The sequence below is a fragment of the Cnephaeus nilssonii genome (genome assembly GCF_951640355.1).
Source record: "Cnephaeus nilssonii genome assembly, chromosome: 15".
In the NCBI taxonomy this organism is placed as follows: Eukaryota; Metazoa; Chordata; class Mammalia; order Chiroptera; family Vespertilionidae; genus Cnephaeus; species Cnephaeus nilssonii.
This window is the reverse complement of record NC_137086.1, coordinates 16216311-16236673: the sequence shown is the minus strand read 5'-3', so window position 1 is coordinate 16236673 and position 20363 is coordinate 16216311. Positions and strand designations below refer to the sequence as shown.

Genomic DNA, 20363 nt, shown 5'->3' with positions numbered 1-20363 from the left:
AGAGTTCAGTGCTACCAAGTCCACTGATTTATTTTTTTTAAGAAAACCCAATAATATCTACAAACTTTTAAATGAGGACTCAAAATTCTTTAAATTTATCACTTAGGCCAAATAAAACACAACTCTTGGCCTGACATGGATACCAGTTTATCACCTTTGGGATAGAGTCTAATAAACTCTTACTGCATCCAAATTAGACCAGTGTCTGCTTGGTTCACTATGTTAATTAAAACCAACTGCACCCAAGAAGTGAAAGCACTAAGAGGGAGCCAGGCTCCACCCAAAATACTTGTCACATGTGTTCATAGAAGGTCATGTGAAGAGTCCTTTAATGCAGATTGGTGCAGCCACTGTGCAAAGCAGTATGCAGTTACCTAAAAAAATTAAAAATGGAACTGCCTTATGACCCAGTGATTCCACTTCTGGGGATATATCCAAAGAAACCCGAAACACTAATTCGAAAGAATATATGTACTCCTATGTTCATTGCACTGTTATTTACAATAGCCAAGATTTGAAAGCAGCCCAAGTGTCCATCAGTAGCTGAATGGATAAAAAGGTGTGGTGCATTTACACAATGAAATACTACTTTGGCTGTTAAAAATAAGGAAATCTTACCCTTTGAGACAGCGTGGATTGACCTGGGAAGCATTTTGCTAATTGAAATAAGCCAGTCAGAGAAAGGTAAATACCGTATGATTTCACTCATATGTAGAATCTAATGAACAAAATAAATTAACAAACAAAATAGAAACAGACTCATAGGTAAATAACAGACTAACAGGTGTTGCGGGCAGGGTGACAAAGGAGAAGGGATTAAGGAAAAAAACCTCATAGACACAGAAAACAACAGTATGGTAATTATCAGAGGGAAAGGGAAGTCAGGGGAGGTAGAAGAAAGTCACCCCAATAAATTCAATTAAAAAATAAAATTAAAAAATTACCCTTCTATAGATTTTAGAAGTAACTTTTTTTTCTTTTATTAATTGAGAGAGAGAGAGAGAGAGAGAGAAACATATATAAAGAGAAAGATGTGAGAGACACATGTAGTGGTTGCCTCCCACATGCACCCCCACCAGGCCGGGGGATTGAACCTGCAACTCAGGTACATGTCCTTGACTGGGAATGGAAACCATGACCCTTCAGTGCACAGGCCAATGCTCTAACCACTGAACCATGCCAGCCAGGGCAGAAGTAACTTTCTTAAGAATCTCAGCTGCATAAATTTTTAACTACTACATAATTAAAAATTTCCCTTATAATATTTAAGGTTATACATAAAAAGATGTTCCTCTGAAAATTGATATCAGTTTTCATTTCAATTTTCCCCCGTATATTTTTCTCAGAAGTATAAAATATGATTTCTCTTTACTCTTTTCAAGAAGATCTGGAAAGGCTGGTCTTTAAACTAAGGTCATTCATAATTTCAAGTTGAACACCCTCTACACAGAAAATTCATCTCTTAAAGATACCTGATGGACTTGAGACAACTGTGATAGAAAATCCTTTCTTATAATGATCTGAATCAAAAACCAGGGCTCAATAATTCCCAAATCAGTGTTCTTTTCATTCTGTTAAATTTCAGTTTGAATGAGGTCTTTAGATATCCTGGTTACAATATAAATACAAACAAATGCAAAATAAAATGCAGAAGATTTCTAGTAGATCCTATAAAAATGATAGAAATATTTATTTTTTCCCTTTTTTATTGAGACAATATTTACTTTTAGAAGCATTGTTTTTATTGCAGCAAAATGTATTATAGAATTATTTTTAAATAATATATTTTAAAAATCCCTTTGTGTTGGTTACCTTCCATTTAATCTAACAATTTGTATTAGAAAAACAAATTTAGGGGACTCATCACTTGCTCAGTAATAGTATGTGTTACAATTTACGTGGAAAATTGAGTCAAGAATGAAACTTTTTTTCCCAAACTGATTTTGCATTAAGCATTACTTTTTATTTGGCACCTTCTACAACCCTGAGAATAAATTATTATTCCATTTGCATTATAAGGCAATCATGTACAACATATACAAGCTTACACAAATTCAAATAGCTCGATATTCCTATCTTTTCACATCTAGCCTATAAATCCTTATTTGAATAGTCAAATAGGAAGGAATATGAATTCAGATATGCCTCAAAGTCCATTTCTTATTGGTCTTACCATTTTAACTGATCATGAAGCTACTGAGCGAGCCTTAGTGCCATCTTATGATGACTGGGTAAATAACATGGATCAAGGAAGTAATACTATGTCAAGCACACACTAGCTGCATAATAAATGTTAATTCCTCACCCCCTCCTCCAGATGATGCAAATTTCAGGAACTTAAGGAACAGGGGATATTTATCCACTAGACACAAAAATGCTTGAAGATTACAAAAACACACACACCCTGGTGCCAACTAGAAAACTCTTTAATTAAATGCCTACACAATGCAATATTATACCAACTTATGCTTAAATATAATTTTCTAACTATGCCATCATCTTGAAAACTTTTACATTTCATTTTTCAGTCATTTCTAAGCATATACCTAACCAATAACTATCAAGAAATCATAACCCACTGCGAATTGAATGTTACACCCAGGCAAATAATATCAACGGCAATTGCATGACAGAAAAAGAAAAAAAAGTGTATTCGCTGTCTAAAGTGCATGGATTTAAACATATTCTTTTTGTGATGAAGTGAAGCCTTTCTCTGCCCCACCCTTTAAAATCAGACTCTTAGTGTCTGAAGTCAGAGCACGCAAAGCGGGGAGTGCAACAACTTCTGAATAGGACCACGACCAAGGGAAGTTTACTGCTCCCTAATCCTGAAAACACAGGAAATCAAAACGCATTTATTTGCCATTCTCGGCCCTTGTCCCGTGGATGCCTCCGAAGCTTAAGAACGTTCCCCTTCTCCGTGGCCCGCAGCTAAGGCTAGAACACGCTGGCAGGGTGCGGACAGCCACTCCCTGAGCTCCAAGACTGTTCCACTGACAACACCCACCCAAAGCTCGAGACCCCCCGACACCTCCCCCGCCCGCTTCGCCCCGAGATTCGCATTTGCGTAAAGGAAGTTAAGAGAGGCTGGAACGACGCCCTCTCCCCCTAATCCCCGGCTCCTCTCCTAATCCCCCCTCTCGCCCAGTTGCCTGGTCCCCACGCCCGGCTGCCACGCAGCCAGTCCTCCTGCCCTTCTTTGGGCTGCCGGCTTCACTACGCGGCAGTACGCATGTGCAAAACGCTGCCTCCTGGCCATCCCTCAGCCGGCAGGGGCGGGGCGATGGGCGGGACCACGTGTCTTGCGCACGCTCGGGACATGCGCAGTGCGGGGGCTGAGGCGCCAGACGTCGACTTGGAAGTTCCGGGGAGGCAGCGCATGCGCCAGTGTACGCGTTGCCGGCGAAGAGGGGAGCCTCCGGACTCGGAAATTTGAATACCACTAGCATGGAGTGCGACCTCATGGAGACTGACATCTTGGAGTCGCTGGAAGACCTAGGGTAAGAGTACCCGATAGCACGGGGTCTGCCGGTCCCCACACGGCCGGTCCCCCGGGCACACCTCTGGAGTCCCGGGCGGAGACACCTGGCTCTCCACGCCGCACCCCGCGGCGCCTGGCTGTCGCCTCCCCTCAGGCTCCGGGACCCCAATGCCACGTCTACGGTCTGCCCAACTCGGTCAGGGCCCTCCACATGCGACGCCCCTGGGCCTGCCCTGGGCCCCTTGCAGCCGAGTTACCCGCGGTGTTTGTCCGTCCAGCGTGTCATTGTCTGGGCACCGGTTCTCGCCTGCCCCCTCTCTGAGCGTCTCTCCCTGCTCCCCATCCTTCGGCTGGACCCCCCTCACTTTAGAGGTTGCCAAAGTTGGCTCCCGGGTTTCCTGCTTGTCCTCCAAACGCCCTGTAGTGAGCCCCTACGCCTACCCCACCCCGTTTGTCTCGGAAAATCTTTGCCCAGTCATCTCTGCAGGCGCCCAGGCTTCCCCGAAGCCACATGTCTTTGCGCCGCATCCGTCCCGCTGGCTCGCCCGCTCGCTGGGCACCTCACCTGCCACCGCCTCCGTGGGAACCACGGGCAGTGTCTCCGGCCTCGGACACTCCTTTGAGCCCTTACTAGCCCTTACTGACCCCTAGGGTCGTCTTCACTCGCCACCTCCCTGCCTGTTGGTGGTGTCTATTGTCTCCCCTCCTGACAGCTAACTCACCCTAAGTCGTCTTACCTAGAAGTTGGAAATAAGGCTGCTTATCTCACTGGGTTACCCAGATCAGAAGACTCTATATGAAAACTTGAAAACGCAGAACCTCTTGGGATAAATGTGGTTTCAGAAAAAAAAATCGTATGATTAAATATTTGGCTCTAGGTACAGTGTCAATTTTTTTTTTTTTTAAACAGATTTAGGTAGCTGTATTAATAAAGAAACAGTCCTTTATCCAAACCTTCCCCCTAGGCTTTTGGATCACGTGGAAACCATTTGAGGGAAACTGTGTTCTTCTTTAAGAAAGGACACTGTGAGGGTTCCCCAAGGCTGTCCCCTGAAGGAACTTGCTGACCTGGTAGAAATTTTTAGGAAAGGAAGTGGCAGTGCTTATCACCTTCCTTTGTCAAAGTGAATTACCATTGTTCTTTTTTTTTTTTTTAATGAATATTCCAAACTTTAGGGGGCTTATAGAGTATAAGTAAAAGCGGTTCAGCAAAATGGACTGTTTTGGTAGACATCTCAAAGGAAATTGCATGCTCACACATGAAGCCATTCATTCAGTGAACATTTGTTGAGAAACACTTGTTCTGTGGCAGTGCTGGGCTGAGCACGGATGGGTACAGAGAAGTTCACACTATCGGAATATGCTGTGAGGAAGGTCCCTTTACTGCCAAAGGAAATCAAGTTCTAGAAGCTTCTAAGAAGTGGCCCTTAAGAGTAGTGTTGAAAGCTGTCGGATGAGAGGACAAGGTAGACCTTACTTAAATGCAGTCATTCTGCATGGGAAGAGGTCACCTAACAATTGGTGATGGATGTTTCTTCCCATTATTGTTCTTTTACCTTCTTTTAACTGTTCTCATGGGGACTATAAAAGTAGTAATTGTAACCCAATATTTAGTTAGGATGGGTTGTAATGTAAACCGTGGGATTTTCTGAAAACTTTGCTATAAATTTTAACCATAACTATTTAGTTGGGTGGCATTCAATCATTAAAATTTAGTCTTAATTGATGGATGTGTACTTTTAAAGGATTCACTGAGAAATACGAGAATTAAATGACTATCTTTTATCTCTAATTTGGCACACAGTAGGAATTCAGTAACTACTTGTAAAATAAAAGAGCAAAATCTAAAAGTGAAACACAAGGAGAAGTTTCTAGGCCTAGTCTCTTGACTCCAGTGTCTAATATGTGCTTTTAAATCTAGATGCCAGAGATCTATAACCTCATTTTGTGTAACACTTTTTCCATTCCACTCAATGTATACACATATAATTGTATTTTAAAAGGACCAAGTACTGTAATTCCTCTAACATTTCTATACCACTAAACATCAAATGATCTCAAGCGTACTTAATATATTACCTTTAATAGCAAGGATTTTATTAATATTTTCTTTATAAGAAGATAAAATAATCTTCTGAAGAATATATATTTTAAAATTCCTTTGAGAATGACAAAATCTTTCATTATAGCTATGTCCTAGATTGGGGTTCGTTATTACTATTGCCTTTTATGAATGTTCGAACATTAAGTAATTTTTTAAAATTACATTTGAACCAGTTGCAAAGGATTAGGTTTCACTTGTACCAATTCACCCAAACATCAACTTGCCAGCAATTATTAAATTAAACTTGACATTTCTCTGGTACTAGCAGGTCTTACTGGTCTTAACCGTCATTAAATATAGAAAAAGGAAATAAATGATTAATTGGAAAGTTTTTGCTTTTAAAGAAAGTCATTAAAACCCTAACCTAATTGATTTCTGGAAAAATCTCAAGAAAAAATAACCTAAGTTATATTTCTAAACTAGTAAAATATAGTATAATTAGCTATCACTTATTAATCTGGTTTTAATACTCAGTTCAGTTAGAGTAAGAAAATAAATCTTTATACAGTAACAGCTTTCAGTAAGTGTGTAGAAGTAGACATAAATATTCACCTATATTTTGAAGGGATGAAAGGCAGTTACCATTTAGCTTATTTTTCTAATGATTTCGTATAGTTCAAGTTTTTATATTTGTAAGTTTAGAAACTGGTCATAACATCTTTTTTAAACTATCAATTATAGAAATAATACATAAATATATTGCATCTGTAATATATTAGGTGTGATTCTGTATTCTTCTGAAGTGTGATTTCTTGACTCGCCAGTTACAAGGGTCCATTGTTAGAAGATGGCGCTCTGTCTCAGGCGGTCTCTGCTGGAGCCAGTTCCCCTGAGTTTACCAAACTCTGTGCTTGGCTGGTGTCTGAATTAAGAGTGCTCTGTAAACTGGAAGAAAATGTGCAAGCAACTAACAGTAAGTAAAGATCAGTTCTAGGTGCAAAATGTAACAAATAAAATTTGGGTATTGTCAATTGAACATTATCAGTACTAAAGCTAAAATTTCAAGTTCTTTGTAAATATTAAAAAAAAATTGTAAAGCAACAGAATACTCTGCCTCCATTGTTTTTAGAGAAAAGTGATTCAGAAGTTGAAAAAACCAAAATATAGTCATGCAACTGTTATGGAAGGTGAAAAGACCCTATTACTAAGATACAAAAAAATGGAGAGAAATATAGCATATATGAACTTTCCATTCTTTGTAAAACTTGGCTTGTGAGATCTTAAATTGGTGGTAGCACTAGAAATTAGGATATTTTTCTTTTTGTACTACCAGATTCTAGAAGTACATATAGCATGTAAAGTAAATACTCTGTAATTAGTATATGTAGGGAGAAAGAGAACACTTTAAGTTGTCTGTATATCACTAGCTATACCAAAATCAAATCCAACACCATCAGATTTATGGCATTGAGAGCTGTTTTATATTTGCAAATTTTGTTACGGTTTTAGCAATAACAACTACTGTTTTGTTGATTCTGCAAAAGAGCTGTACAAAGGCTTAGAACCTGACACTCCACCATCTGGTTTCCCTCCTACCATAGGTAAACCTATAATATAATAGACAAAAGAAAAATGCCCACCTGTTAATCCACTCTTATAGAGAACTATATACAAAAGCCCATTTTCTTTTTCACAGAATTCCATTGTGAAGAGCTCACTCTTTTATGTTTAATATATTTAATGTGTACATATTAATTGCACTTAATTCTAATTAAAAATTTTTTTTCCCCTTCATTGATTTTGAGAGAAAAAGGGAGAAGGATAGAGATAGAAAGAGCGATGAGAGAGAAACATCATCAGTCCGCTGCCTCCTGCATGCCTCCCTTACTGGGAATCTAGCCCACAACCTGGGCATGTGCCCTGACTCGGAATCAAACCAGTGACCTCCTGGTTCATGGGTCAGCGTTCAACTGCTGAGCATACTGAGTGGGCCCAATTCTAATTTTTAAGGAGAGTGTAATACAATAGTAATGATAGCAGCAGCTTACATTTATTGAGTACTTATTATGTTCTGAGTACTTTACTTATATTAACTCATTTAAACCTCAGGGCAGTCCTAGGTTTTATTACTCTCTTATATATTAAACAAGGAAACACAATGAGGTTAAAGACATCACCTGAGGTCACACAACCAGTAAGGGATAAAGCCAGGATTCAATCCCAGCAGTCAAATTTGGGAGCCATTACTCTTAACATTGCCTCTTAACCTAACATTTCAGAGACTAAGAACTTCTGAACAAACACCTGTGCTATATGGAAACTATTTATAACCCGGATCCCCTTTGTTCATATGAAAACACTTTATAGAAGCCAACACATAAAACAGGTAAAGTGTAGCTGTTGTAGTTGAAGTTGAGAAGGGAGTACTTTTAGCACAACTCTCTTCTCATCGTCCCAGCTGCCTCTAAAGGAGGGCTGTACAACTCTGGACCTCACAGAACACAGTTTGCAAAACATTGATAATACAGTCTTCCCATTTTATAGATGAGAAAAAGGTCTCAGGTCAAGTGACTGTCAAAGTTTGTTAATTTTTGCCCCTCTCTGATACTGAATAGAGAGCCATCAAAATAGTAAAGAATAAAAGAGCATTGTTTTTCCTGGGTTCACCCAGTATACTCTATACTTTGCATGTTATAGGAATACAGAACTACAAGTCATGTTCACTACCTTCATACTTAGTCTAGAAACTAGAAATATCTGGCGCAATTGAAACAATTGTATATTAGTAGTAATTACATGCTTCACTTTGTGGTTCACAGTGGGAGGAAATCAGTGCCATAGTACTTGGGTAAGGTTTCATCAAGGGAAAGACCACTGGACTTTGATGGATAGGTGGGATTTGATAGAGGAGAGGAGGGTAGAAGGCATATCCATCATGGGGAATAACTGAAATGAAGGCACAGATGTGGAAATTAGACGGACCTATGGCATTGAGGAGACTAGCCTGGCACAAATAGAGGAAATATTTATGGAAGTAGCAGATAACTATTACAAGCATAATCGGGAAGGGTAAAGCAGAGGCTGTGAAAAATCTTTAAAGACAGAAAATTTTGCCCTAGTCGGTTTGGCTCAGTGGATAGAGCGTCAGCCAGTGGACAGAAGGGTCCCGGGTTCAATTCCTGCGAAGGGCACGTTACCTTGGTTGCAGGCTCCTCCCCACCCCGTGCCCTGGTTGGGCTCATGCAGGAGGCAATCATTCGATGTGTTTCTCTCACATAGATGTTTCTCTGTCTTTCCCGCTCTCTTCCACTCTGTCTAAAAAATCAGTGGAAAATATCCTCGGGTAAGGATTAAAAAGAAAGAAAAATTGATTAGATGAGGTAGAGATTAGCCATTAAAGATTCTCAAATAAGGGAATAACCTAATGAAAGTATTTAAGGAAGAAAATTGTCAGTGGTGTGAGAAAGGATGAATTAGAAGAAAAAGGAACTTTTGTTAGGAAAATGTTATTAAAATTTCAATTTATATATGTGTGTATGCTAATGGGAAAAACATTTTTATTAAATAAGACGATTTTAATTCTTAAAAGGCCCGAATGAAGCTGAAGAATTCCAACTTGAGGTGAGTGGGCTACTAGGGGAGATGAACTGTCCGTATCCTTCACTGACATCTGGGGATGTGACCAAGCGCCTTCTCGTTCAGAAGAACTGCCTCCTTTTGCTCAGTAAGTTCATGGCTACTAGAATGTAGCTTTTATTTTCTATTTATGTTTTCCAAGACAATAAACTAGTTGTTACTGTTTTGTCTTATTATGGATTTAATTCAGAATACTTATTTTAAAGAAAACTTGATTAAATTTCCAGCTTAGAAGCTCTTGGGTCTGAGCGCAGGCAGCAGAGTTGTTTTGTAATTGCTACTCATTTATCGTTGTGCTTCACCTACTGTGACCAAAGGTAGTGCTGGAGTGTTGTTCAATGTGTGATCATTAAACCTGAGCGTTCTAGACTGGGAGCACTTTTTAAAATAGACTGGGAAAACAGTGTGGGAATAATAAGTTTTTTGTTTTTTAAATTAAAATATTTTGTCTTGTTGATGTTTCGTTGTGGTTGGGTAATTGGTTAAGGGTGTTGGTTTTGTTTGCAAATGTAAAATTTTCTGCAATAATATTTGCTTTGTTCCTGTATTTACTCATCATTGTGGGAAATAAATTATTATAAAAAGTTATTTCCTTCCATGTTTTGTCTATACTAATTACTCTTTCTCTCTTCACCCTGAAAAACAGTAAGTAGACTCACAAATTTTGCTGTCTTAAATTCTCCAATAAATTCAGTGAATAGTCTTAACTCAGAATTGTTGTAGCATTCTGAAACACATTAGATTAAGCTTTGGTTAGCTGAGTAGTACAGTCCTTACTATGACAAACACAAATAAGAGTATTTTTTAAATATTTGTCTTTACAACCGTATTATGTTTTCTAGAAAATGCTACAACTCTAATTTTGAAGGTACAATTAAAAAAAAAAAGTATTCATAGCCATTATACTTAACACTAATTATTCCAGAATCATTTTTTTTAAATATGGAATGTTTCATGAATTTGCATGTCATCCTTGCACAGGAGCCATGCTAATCCCCATATTGTTCCAATTTTAGTATATGTGCTGCCGAAGTGAGCACCAGAATCACTTTCTTAACTTCCCCTTTGCCAAATGATTGTCACTGGGGGGATATGCCCTTAAGATTAGATACTGCTTTAGGTACTGATATTGCTGGAGTAGTTCTTGTGCATGCATGCAGTAACCTTCAGATCGTATAATTTCTGTAACTGGCTCAGCCACAGTGTGCTCAGTGATTCTTCTTTGGCAGCACTGCTTATCTACCAACACCTAGTATTTGGCACTTAGACTATGTTATCTTACATAGCAGGACAACAGCTGTGTGGAAAGGTTAGTAATAACCCTGAATAGCTAATTCTTCCAAAGAGCTCAGAGTTTGGCCTTTTTAGTGCTGATATTTATGAAAACCACTTTGAATATAAATCTTTATAAAATACCTTTAACTCTTTCCTCTTTCTTAAGCAGACTGCACAGAACATGATCATTTTGGGTCAATATTAATAGGCTGTTTTAATGTGCTATCACCTCAAAAGCTTTTCAAGAATATGCAGCTATTTGTTCAACTGAATGACTGAGTCAGCTAAAATTTACTCTGCTCTTTGTGTTCTTCACACATACACACTACTCACCTCCCTCCTTATCTTTGCTTTTGCTGTTTCCCCTTTTCTAAAATATTCCCCCAGTTTGTTTTCTCTTTCATGCTAATGTTTATGTACATGTACTCATTCTCTACTTGCTCCATATGAACATTTTGTGTCTTTCCCAAGTATCAGTTGTCACATCCTGATGCTATAATTTGACTTACTTCTTCCAGCACCCTTACCTTACTGATTTGAATCTTTTAATACATTGTGTTTTGAGGGGTAAAAAATAAACTAACCTCATTGGAATTGTTAGTAAAATAAAATAGTCTTCGAATGAGTGGCTGAAAAACTCTCCTGTGTCAGATTAAGAACTATTTTAGCCGTTCATTGGCCTTTCTGGTTGTCAGAACATTTCCCTTAGGTAAAATAAGTCATTTCTAAGTTTCTAATAGATGAAAAACTATTCATCTTTTTATGCATTTATTATTTATTCCGCACTAGATTGTCAGTAGAGGTAATCTTTTTTTGTTTGTTTTGCATTAAATATCCAGTCAGTGCCTTTCCTAGTACTTTGAACACACCAGCTACAGTTAATGCTTTTTGATGGTGATTGTATTGGGGAACTAATTTTGTTAATACCTGTGCTACGTTGTCCTAAATTTAGAGAACAAATTGATTAAATCATATAATATATGATTTTCTAGAACAAGGGTTGGCAAACTCTTTCTTAAAGGTCCAGGTAATATTTTCAGCTTTGAGGACCACAAGATCTCTGTCACAACTCTGAACTGTGCTGCTATATAGCGTGTAAGCAGCTGCAGGCGATACAGAAACAGATGAACGTGGCAGTGTTCCAGTAACACCTTATTTATAAAAATTGATTATTTTCATGACAGTGGGGAGTTTTACTGGTTTGATCTTTTAACTCATACAGTTTGCTGTATGGAACATGTTAAGATTTGATCAAACCCATTTAGAATTGCCTTTCCAGAAACTCAGGTGTATATATTGTTCTAGAATAGGAGTTGGCAGCTTTTCAGAAATGATCTGCCAAAATTATGACCCCTCTACTTCTAGCATTACACCTTGGGTATAGGACATAAGATATTCAGGCTGATCATTCTTCTGTCCTTCTAAACTTAAGAGCCCAGAAAATGGCCTTTTTCAAAACCAACTTTCTCATATTATCAAGAGGTTCTCATTTGGTCACATTCCTGAAATCCTGAAATCCACATGATTACTAATTGTTTTATAAAAATGTAAACGTCCTTAGGAAGGTTAAAGGAATAAGATTGAATATTTGTATCTTCACCTTAATTACCTGAAGCAGATTGCAGCCCTCATTATCCATGACTGAAATCAACACACACGGGTGATACTGATACAAAAGGACTCTGCCAAGAAAGGATTTGAAAGTTTTGTTGTTTTCATGGGAGGGGATGAGAATGAGGAAAGTAGGGGGAAGGGAATACTGAGAAGAATATAGATGGAAGAGAGGGGTTTATTTTGAACAGCCAGAGCGTGACATTAGCCTACTGGACACCATAAGAAAGGAACTTTTGGGAGTTTAGTGCCTTCCCCCTTCTCCTGTACCTTAAACTTGGACTACTTAAAAATGTTGTTTTATGCCAATTCCAAACAGACTTCCTAAGTATTGGATGGTTAGAGGAACATATAATTATACCCAGTGCATGACATTCGTACACTGGAGGAGAGGGGGGGCATCCCTCAGCCCGGCCTGCACCCTCTTGCAGTCCGGGACCCCTCGGCGGACATCCCCCAAGGGGTCCTTAGGGCTGCCACTGCTCTGCTTGCCAGGTGGCAGTGGCGGGAGCCTCTCTGGCCTCCGAGGCAGCACTAAGGAGCAGCAAGCCCAGCTTCTGGCTGAGAAGCGCTCCCCCTGTGGGAGCGCACTGACCACCAGAGGGCAGCTCCTGCATTGAACGTCTGCCCCGGTGGTCTGTGCATGTCATTAGTGACCAGTCATTCCACCATTCAGTCGATTTGCATATTAGCCTTTTATTATATAGGATCACTGGTGCATGTCAGTGGTGAGAAGTCCACCTTTTGCAAATTTGTCAACAGATGCCAACCCCTGTTCTGTAGGTTTCTTAATAGTAGAATGCAAGAATCCAGATTTTTAGATGTCAGCTACCTTGATCTTTTGGTTTCAAAGAAGAATCACTTATTTTTAAATTAGCCTTTAAATATATATTGATTAAATAACTGTGTTACAGAATCAGTTTATATGCTATGTCACTTGAGGTAAAAATGGTTTTCCTTTCTTGTTTTTCTCCATTCTTGCAGCTTTAAAAGTTACATATCATTAGGTCTATAGAGTTGTGACTCCAGACTTATGACTATTAACTGTAGCTGTATCTCATTTTGAAATCTTATTTTGTTTACTTCAGCATACCTCATCTCAGAACTAGAAGCTGCCAGAATGCTCTGTGTGAATACTCCTCCAAAAAAAGCTCAAGAAGGAGGCGGTAGTGAGGTCTTTCAAGAGTTGAAAGGCATATGTATTGCTCTAGGAATGTCCAAACCTCCAGCCAATATAACTATGTTCCAATTCTTCAGCGGGATTGAAAAAAAAGTAAGACCTTTAGTACCAGATTGTAGTGTATTAAAGGCATAGTCCTACATTTGTTTGAAATGAAGCAAGTTAATTTCTCTTAATGGGAACCTAATGTGCATATTATTAAGTAATTGTTACTAAATGAGTTTTGGGTTTTAAATCCTAGAAGCCTTAAAGAGAAATCAGTATTTTAGTGTGTTTTTTTTTAACATGTTAGCATGTTTCTTTTTCAAAAGGAAACTTGACACTTGGATTTATAAGCTGAAATAAGCTAGATATAATGTAAAAAGAATTAAGTCCTTTAAAAATTATTTTATAATTGAACTTTAATGCAATTAAGTTTTAAAGTCTTTATTATTCAATGTTACCACCCTCCCCATTGACTGGATAGAAAAGGATGTTAACGTTCTTGGTTTTTAATCCACTCACTTCGAGTTTTACAAAGTTTCAATTGGCAATTTAGATTTGACTGCTAACATAATCTAGTATGTGAAAATAATTTATGCCACACATTATCAACCATGAAGAGGTTTTAAAAAATTAATGAGTAAAAGAGAATGATATTTGTTATAGCAGAGTTACTCTCTGTATGCATATCTGTTGGACTCTAAGAATTGGTACATTAGCATTATGGGGCAGATGTACACCATGATGCACAAATCTGGCTGAACTCTACAGGGGAGCAGCAGTGTATCCATAGTCCCTATTTTTCTGTGTGTTCATTCATTCCTTCAGGAAATACCCATTCAGTGCCTCCTGTTGTCAGGCACTGGCGTAGGTGCAGTGAAGGAATCATGCTTCCATAGGCACATGAGGAGTGGGCCAGTGAGTGTCTTTATTGTGTGGGTCTTGTACATTTCAAAACATCCTCCACCTTTCCCTCTGTCAGGAATCTTCTTTTGATGGCAAGATATGATGGGACTTAGGAAGATGAGGAGGATATGTGTTACTTTTACATTTGTTTATTCATTCATTTATGTTTTTTGTGTCAGTTAAAGGAAACATTAGCAAAAGTTCCACCTAATCATGTGGGAAAGCCTTTATTGAAGAAGTCATTGGGACCGGCCCACTGGGTGAGTAGTGATCATCTATGGAGTGAATTTGCAAGGAATCATCCAGCTATCTTATGATATTTATGTTGACACCCACAGTGGGTGCTTTTTAAGTTATTTTTTCTAATATGTAGTTTCCTAGATGGACATCCTTAGAATCATTTATGAATCATAAAGATTTGTGCAGCAAGTAATTTTATTTGTTTAAGATTAGAAACACATCATAATTTGTAAATATTTCATGCAGCCAATTAAAATGAATAGAAGTTCAGTATGATGCATGTTTCTAATCGCCAAATGGGTTGCCTTCAAGTCAAAAACTTCATTGGGTTGAGCTTCACACAATGGATTATAGGAAAGCTAAATCATAATTTTGTACTGTACATATCTGTTATGTTTTGAGACATTATTTTGCATATCATTTCCTTAATTTATTATAACTTTTATTATATTTATTGAATAACTATTTTGTGCTAATTGCTGGGATTTAGGTATGAATGAAACAGACACAGTTTCTGCCCTTTTGGAACAAGGGTCAAGCAAATTAAAATTCTAACTTCTTTTTTTTTTTTGTAAGGAAAATTCTAACTTCTTAAAAATGTTTTGTGTTTTTTTTTTCCAGGAAAAGATAGAAGCAATTAACCAAGCCATAGCCAATGAATATGAAGTTCGGAGGAAGCTGCTAATAAAACGTTTGGATGTCACTGTCCAGTCTTTTGGTTGGTCTGACCGAGCTAAGGTACACATTAAATAATTTAAAAGAGCAGCGTATTTATAGACTTGATCCTTAAGCATTCCTAGTACAGTTTAGATACAGTGGAGACTACAAGAGAAATACATAGGAAACACACAGAGGAACCTTTTCAATATTATTCAGCAAACCCTGTATGTTATAGACCCTACTTGAAGTACTCATGTGAGAGAAATGGAGTGTCTGAAAATTACTAAAATAATAACTTTTAAAATTATTTTACTATACTTTGACAATTTAATTTCATTGGATTTAGAAAGACCAAATATTATGATCTATAGAATTGGAGAATAAGACTTATTTTAGCTTAAATGAGATAATCCAGTTAAAGGTCTTGGGCATTCAACAGTAGATATTTATTAAATACCTGTTATATGATCAGTAAGTGAGAATTAATGGACACGATTAATTTAACCTTAAAACCCTGAAATGGAACTAAATTGTGAATTTTTGTGGAGGTTGGTCCAAATGTTAGAATGAGATGTTCTCTTAATAGTACATTCAATTTTTTAAAATATATTTTTATTGATTTTAGAGAGGGAGAGCGAGAGAGAGAAAAAAAATCAATGATGAGAGAGAATCATTGATCGGCTGCCTCATGCACGCCCCCCACTGGGGATCAAACCCTCAACCCAGGCATGTGCCCTGACCAAGAATCAAACCATGACCTCCTAGTTCATAGATCAACGCTCAACCACTGAGCCATGCTAGCTGGGCAATGCATTCATTTTTAAAAATAGATTTTTCTCTGAATTTTAGTGAATTGACTCAGTGTTTTTATTTAGTTCTCCAATAATCTTGCTAATATGTTAGTTTCACAAAAATTTGAAAACTTAGCAAAATCCTTTTTGACTGAATTGTAGGGGTAGATATCTATTTGGTTATGGCATTTTAGTATTGGAAGGGGGTCTTAGAGATCAGTCTTAATTCCCTTCATTTTGCAACTAAAAAAGATGGCAACCTAGATAAACGGAAGACTTTGCCTAGTATTTCATAGCAAGTCAATAGTACCAGGAGTAAATTGTTCTCTTCTGTGATTGCTGTTTAAGAAATGCAAGTCCTTCCTTAAATTATCTTTGATAAAAATAATCATTTCACCCTCAGATAGTAGATATAATTTAAATAAATAAATAAATAATCTACAACTTTCAGCTAGAGAAACATATGATGATTGATGAAAGTACACTGACCGAGACATTGATACCGTGGTTCTAGTCTTGGCTAGCCATCAGTGGACTTGACAGTGGGCACCCTGATACTCTGAGCTTCCGTGTACTCTCCTCATTTTTTACATTTTTAAAGTGCTGGGTTTAATCTAGGTGATATTTAAGATTCTGTTGAACTATAATACAAAATATAGTGAGGATAAGGAAGGCCTATACAAATTATTTAACTTCCACAAATCTATTTTTTCATTTAATGGAATTTATGTACTGACACCTCATTTCGAAACTTCGTTTTAAATTACTTTGTAGAAATTATTTTAATATGCACAAAGTGAACTTTTATTTCATATGAGATAAAATTTATGCACTTACATCTCACTTTGAAATTGCATTTTAAATCAGTTTTATTTGAAACATAAAACCATTTTCTCAAAGGTATTTGTTTTCATACAGCAAACATTGATTGAGTACTTATTTAGGTACAATAGTGACTCTAAGAAAAATAAATATAAGATATTCAGGAAACATTCCCCAAACTATGGAATGACAATTTTTTAATCCTTTTCATTATTAAATCTTTAAAAATAAAAGTCACAGATCATCTTTGTCTTAACTACAATAGCTGTTTGCATTTTTAGTGTATTTCTTTGCTCATTACCTTTTTACATTCTATTTTGTTGCGTAATGTAATCCAAACATTTACCATCAATATTTGAGTACCTGCATATAACCAAAAGGCATACCAAATATTTTTGTTCTTGTGCTGACTTGCTGTGTATTGTAGTTGTAGCTATTGCTTCTATAATTTAATAGATAGGAATTGTTGCTGTCGCCCAAAATTTAGGTTACTCTAATTTGCATATATTGAAAAATGTTTTATATTTGTTTGAACTTAAATTCTCTTGTGTGAATTTTGTCTTTATATATTTTATTTATCTTTTGTGGTCTTGTGTTTGAAATAGATTGATTTGTCTCTCTCCTTAGATCTAACAACCTTAATCATTACTTACACTTCTACTAATGGTTAATATAGACCCTTTGTCCTTATTTGTTATTTATACCAGGGGAAAGTATTAAATAGGGGGGGTCACTTTTGTAAGAAATGTATCATGTTTTTGTGTTAGCATAATTAGTACAAATTAGTCACAGCTAACATTTTTTATCTCAAAATAAGCAAAGATGGGAATATTAAAAAGCAAATATCTGAGACCAATGGCAGGGGTGACCTTCACAGTCCAAAATTGCCCCTCTACCCCATGGGTACCTCTTCTTCTTTACCCCCAAAATATACACAATCATTTCTTGCTGTACTGTAATAGAGTTCTTGACTATGTAGAAGCAATGGTGAGCATATAACTTTTCCCCTTCCATCTAGAGCCTCAGAAATATTTACCATTTTGGAAATCTTTTAACTTATTGAATATGAGTGTTTATATTCATTTTGAAAACTGACATTTTCTTTGAACATTTTCTTTCAACAGAGTCACACAGAGAAATTAGCAAAGGTTTACCAGCCGAAACGTTCGATCTTATCTTCTAAAAGTACTATTTCTGTTGCTCACCTTTTGGCTGCAAGACAAGACTTGTCAAAGATTCTAAGGACAAGCAGTGGTTCTATAAGAGAAAAGTCTGCCTGTGCCATCAATAAGGTGATTAGAGAACCTTTATCTTTCTTTCCAATACAGGTATTTCTGTTTACAAAGTAAAATGGTTTAAAATGCCCTTCTTCTCCCGCAGGTGTTGATGGGCAGGGTGCCTGACAGAGGCGGTAGACCCAATGAAATTGAGCCTCCGCCCCCAGAGATGCCACCGTGGCAGAAAAGGCAGGATGGCCCCCAGCAGCAAGCAGGAGGCCGAGGCGGAGGGAGAGGTGGTTATGAACATTCCTCATACGGAGGACGAGGAGGTCATGAACAAGGAGGGAGAGGTGGACGTGGTGGCTACGACCGCGGTGGCTACGACCACGGTGGCCGAGGGGGAGGAAGAGGAAATAAACACCAAGGAGGCTGGACAGATGGAGGGAGTGGAGGAGGAGGTGGCTACCAAGATGGTGGTTATCGAGATTCGGGCTTCCAGCCAGGTGGCTACCATGGTGGCCACGGCGGTGGCTATCAAGGTGGTGGTTACAGTGGCTTCCAAACAACTACTTACACAGCAAGTGGATACCAGGGTGGTGGATACCAGCAGGACAATAGATACCAAGATGGTGGGCACCATGGTGATCGAGGCAGTGGGCGTGGAGGGAGAGGTGGGCGTGGAGGCCGAGGCGGACGCGGAGGCCAGGGAGGAGGTTGGGGAGGAAGGGGAAGCCAGAATTATCACCAAGGGGGGCAGTTTGAACAGCACTTCCAGCACGGAGGTTATCAGTATAATCACTCTGGATTTGGACAAGGAAGACATTACACTAGTTGAGGCTACAGAACCTACATTTTGCTAGAGCTCAAGTAATAGAAACTTAGTTTAAGAATCCTGAGTCCAGTGTGGATTTTGAATGGGAGACCACAGATGGCAGGCAGATTCCTGCCTGGCACAAGCATCTGTAGGTCTTCATTCAATTCTGTTGGTGTTTTTTTTTTTTTTTTTTTTTAATGGACTTACATAATGCTGTTTATTTGAGAAACACGTACAACATCGCTCCTTTGTATGAAGAATTTTTTTAAAGGTAATTCAAATTGCCTTTAATTGACCAGTAGACTAATTCCACAGTCAGAACATGCATACTTTTTTGAAGAAATTACTTGAATAAGTAGTTTTCAATATACAGTTTTGAAAATGAGGATTCTCCTGGATTTTTTTAGATTTACAACTAGGAAGCCTTCCTCATATTAACAACCCATTTATATGCGTTTTCCTTATACTATCCTAATGTCTATTTTTCAAGCACAGTTTCCACCCTGGTTGGCTTTTTATTTGGAGAGGTTATGCCACATTTGCTTCCTGATAGAACTTTTAGGTCAGTTCCTATTAACTGAGCTCTTCTGCAGATAGCACATTCGGTAGCCTTATCCTCTTGATGGAATATTATACCACAAGCGGAACTCAGAAAACCTTGAACGCGGCCAAAATCCGTCAAGATTATTAAAGCAAACTAAGTTGTGAGTCTATGGTACAGGTAGGCATTTAGTGAAGTATAGCAATTCAAACTGACCTGCATTCATTCAAAACAAGTTCCTCCTTCAACCCTATTTTTACTTGAAATCTGCTAGAAGAAACAGCAAACTGAAATTTGTTTTATGCACGAGTTAATACCACTGGCTCAGCAAATACAATTTAGTTTGCTTTGGGCAGGAGACTTTTTTTTGTAACGTAAGAAATGCACTACAGAGAAAGAGGACAGATTTTTGCTTAGTGCAGGAGGCCCTTTATTATTGCTGCAGAAAACAAAAGCCTGGCTGAGCTGATGTTTTACATTCTCCTTTACTGAAATCTACACGACGCTTCTTGCTGGGTTTTTGTATACTTAAACATTGTCAAGCTGTGAAAGAAAATGGCTGGAGGTGTGCTTTGTGTGAAAGGTGAGCAATAAAGTATCTACGTTCTCTGTGGTGTTTGAGTTTTGTTTTAGCTACTTTTTAAAAGGAATTATTCTGCATAATTGCTTAAAGCTTATGAACCTATGTCAGCCGCCCTTCTCCACTCCCCACCTCCCACCGCCACCCCCGGAGATTCCTGAGTGTTCTCTTAAAACATAATTTGTAGTGAAAGATAATTTATTTAAGGTTTATCCTAGAACCTTAAATAAATCGAAAAATTGCTGTTTCCAAACCGACCTTTTACTATGTTATAGCTAGAAAATGTCATTACTCATATGTGGCCACTGGGTGTAGCTGTTGCTACACAGTGTATTAGGAATAGGTAAATTATAGACACATCTTTTAGGGATTTTGTTTTATATTCTCCATTCTTCCTAAGAACGAGGGACATTTTTCTTAAAAGGAATGGATTAAAAATATAAATATATGTTTGTAAAAAAGAGAAATAGTATTTCCTGTTTCTACTAAATTGGTTTTTTTAGAGTAAGGAATCAACTTGTCTTGCCATTAAAATTATTCTATTTGCTGTTGAGATAAGCACATTACTTTGATAGCTAAA

At 37.8% G+C, this 20363-nt stretch overlaps 1 protein-coding gene across 1 annotated transcript; it reads left to right on the top strand.

Annotated features, from left to right (window-relative positions):
* Nucleotides 1–3350: 3350 nt before the first annotated feature.
* On the top strand, nucleotides 3351–20117 carry FAM98A (family with sequence similarity 98 member A). Its single transcript, XM_079791536.1, has 8 exons — nucleotides 3351–3500; nucleotides 6350–6498; nucleotides 9115–9249; nucleotides 13136–13320; nucleotides 14295–14375; nucleotides 14977–15093; nucleotides 17753–17920; nucleotides 18009–20117. Exons 1-8 carry the CDS (start codon nucleotides 3448–3450, stop codon nucleotides 18681–18683), a joined length of 1563 nt encoding a protein of 520 aa, XP_079647662.1. The 5' UTR covers nucleotides 3351–3447; the 3' UTR covers nucleotides 18684–20117.
* Nucleotides 20118–20363: the final 246 nt, after the last annotated feature.

Excerpts from the sequence above, each read along its gene's own strand:
- FAM98A (XM_079791536.1), top strand. The coding sequence starts at position 3,448 with ATGGAGTGCGACCTCATGGAGACTGACATCTTGGAGTCGCTGGAAGAC. Across the intron at positions 6,499-9,114 it reads AAATGTGCAAGCAACTAACA|GCCCGAATGAAGCTGAAGAA; the intron begins GTAAGTAAAGAT and ends AATTCTTAAAAG. Across the intron at positions 9,250-13,135 it reads GAACTGCCTCCTTTTGCTCA|CATACCTCATCTCAGAACTA; the intron begins GTAAGTTCATGG and ends TGTTTACTTCAG.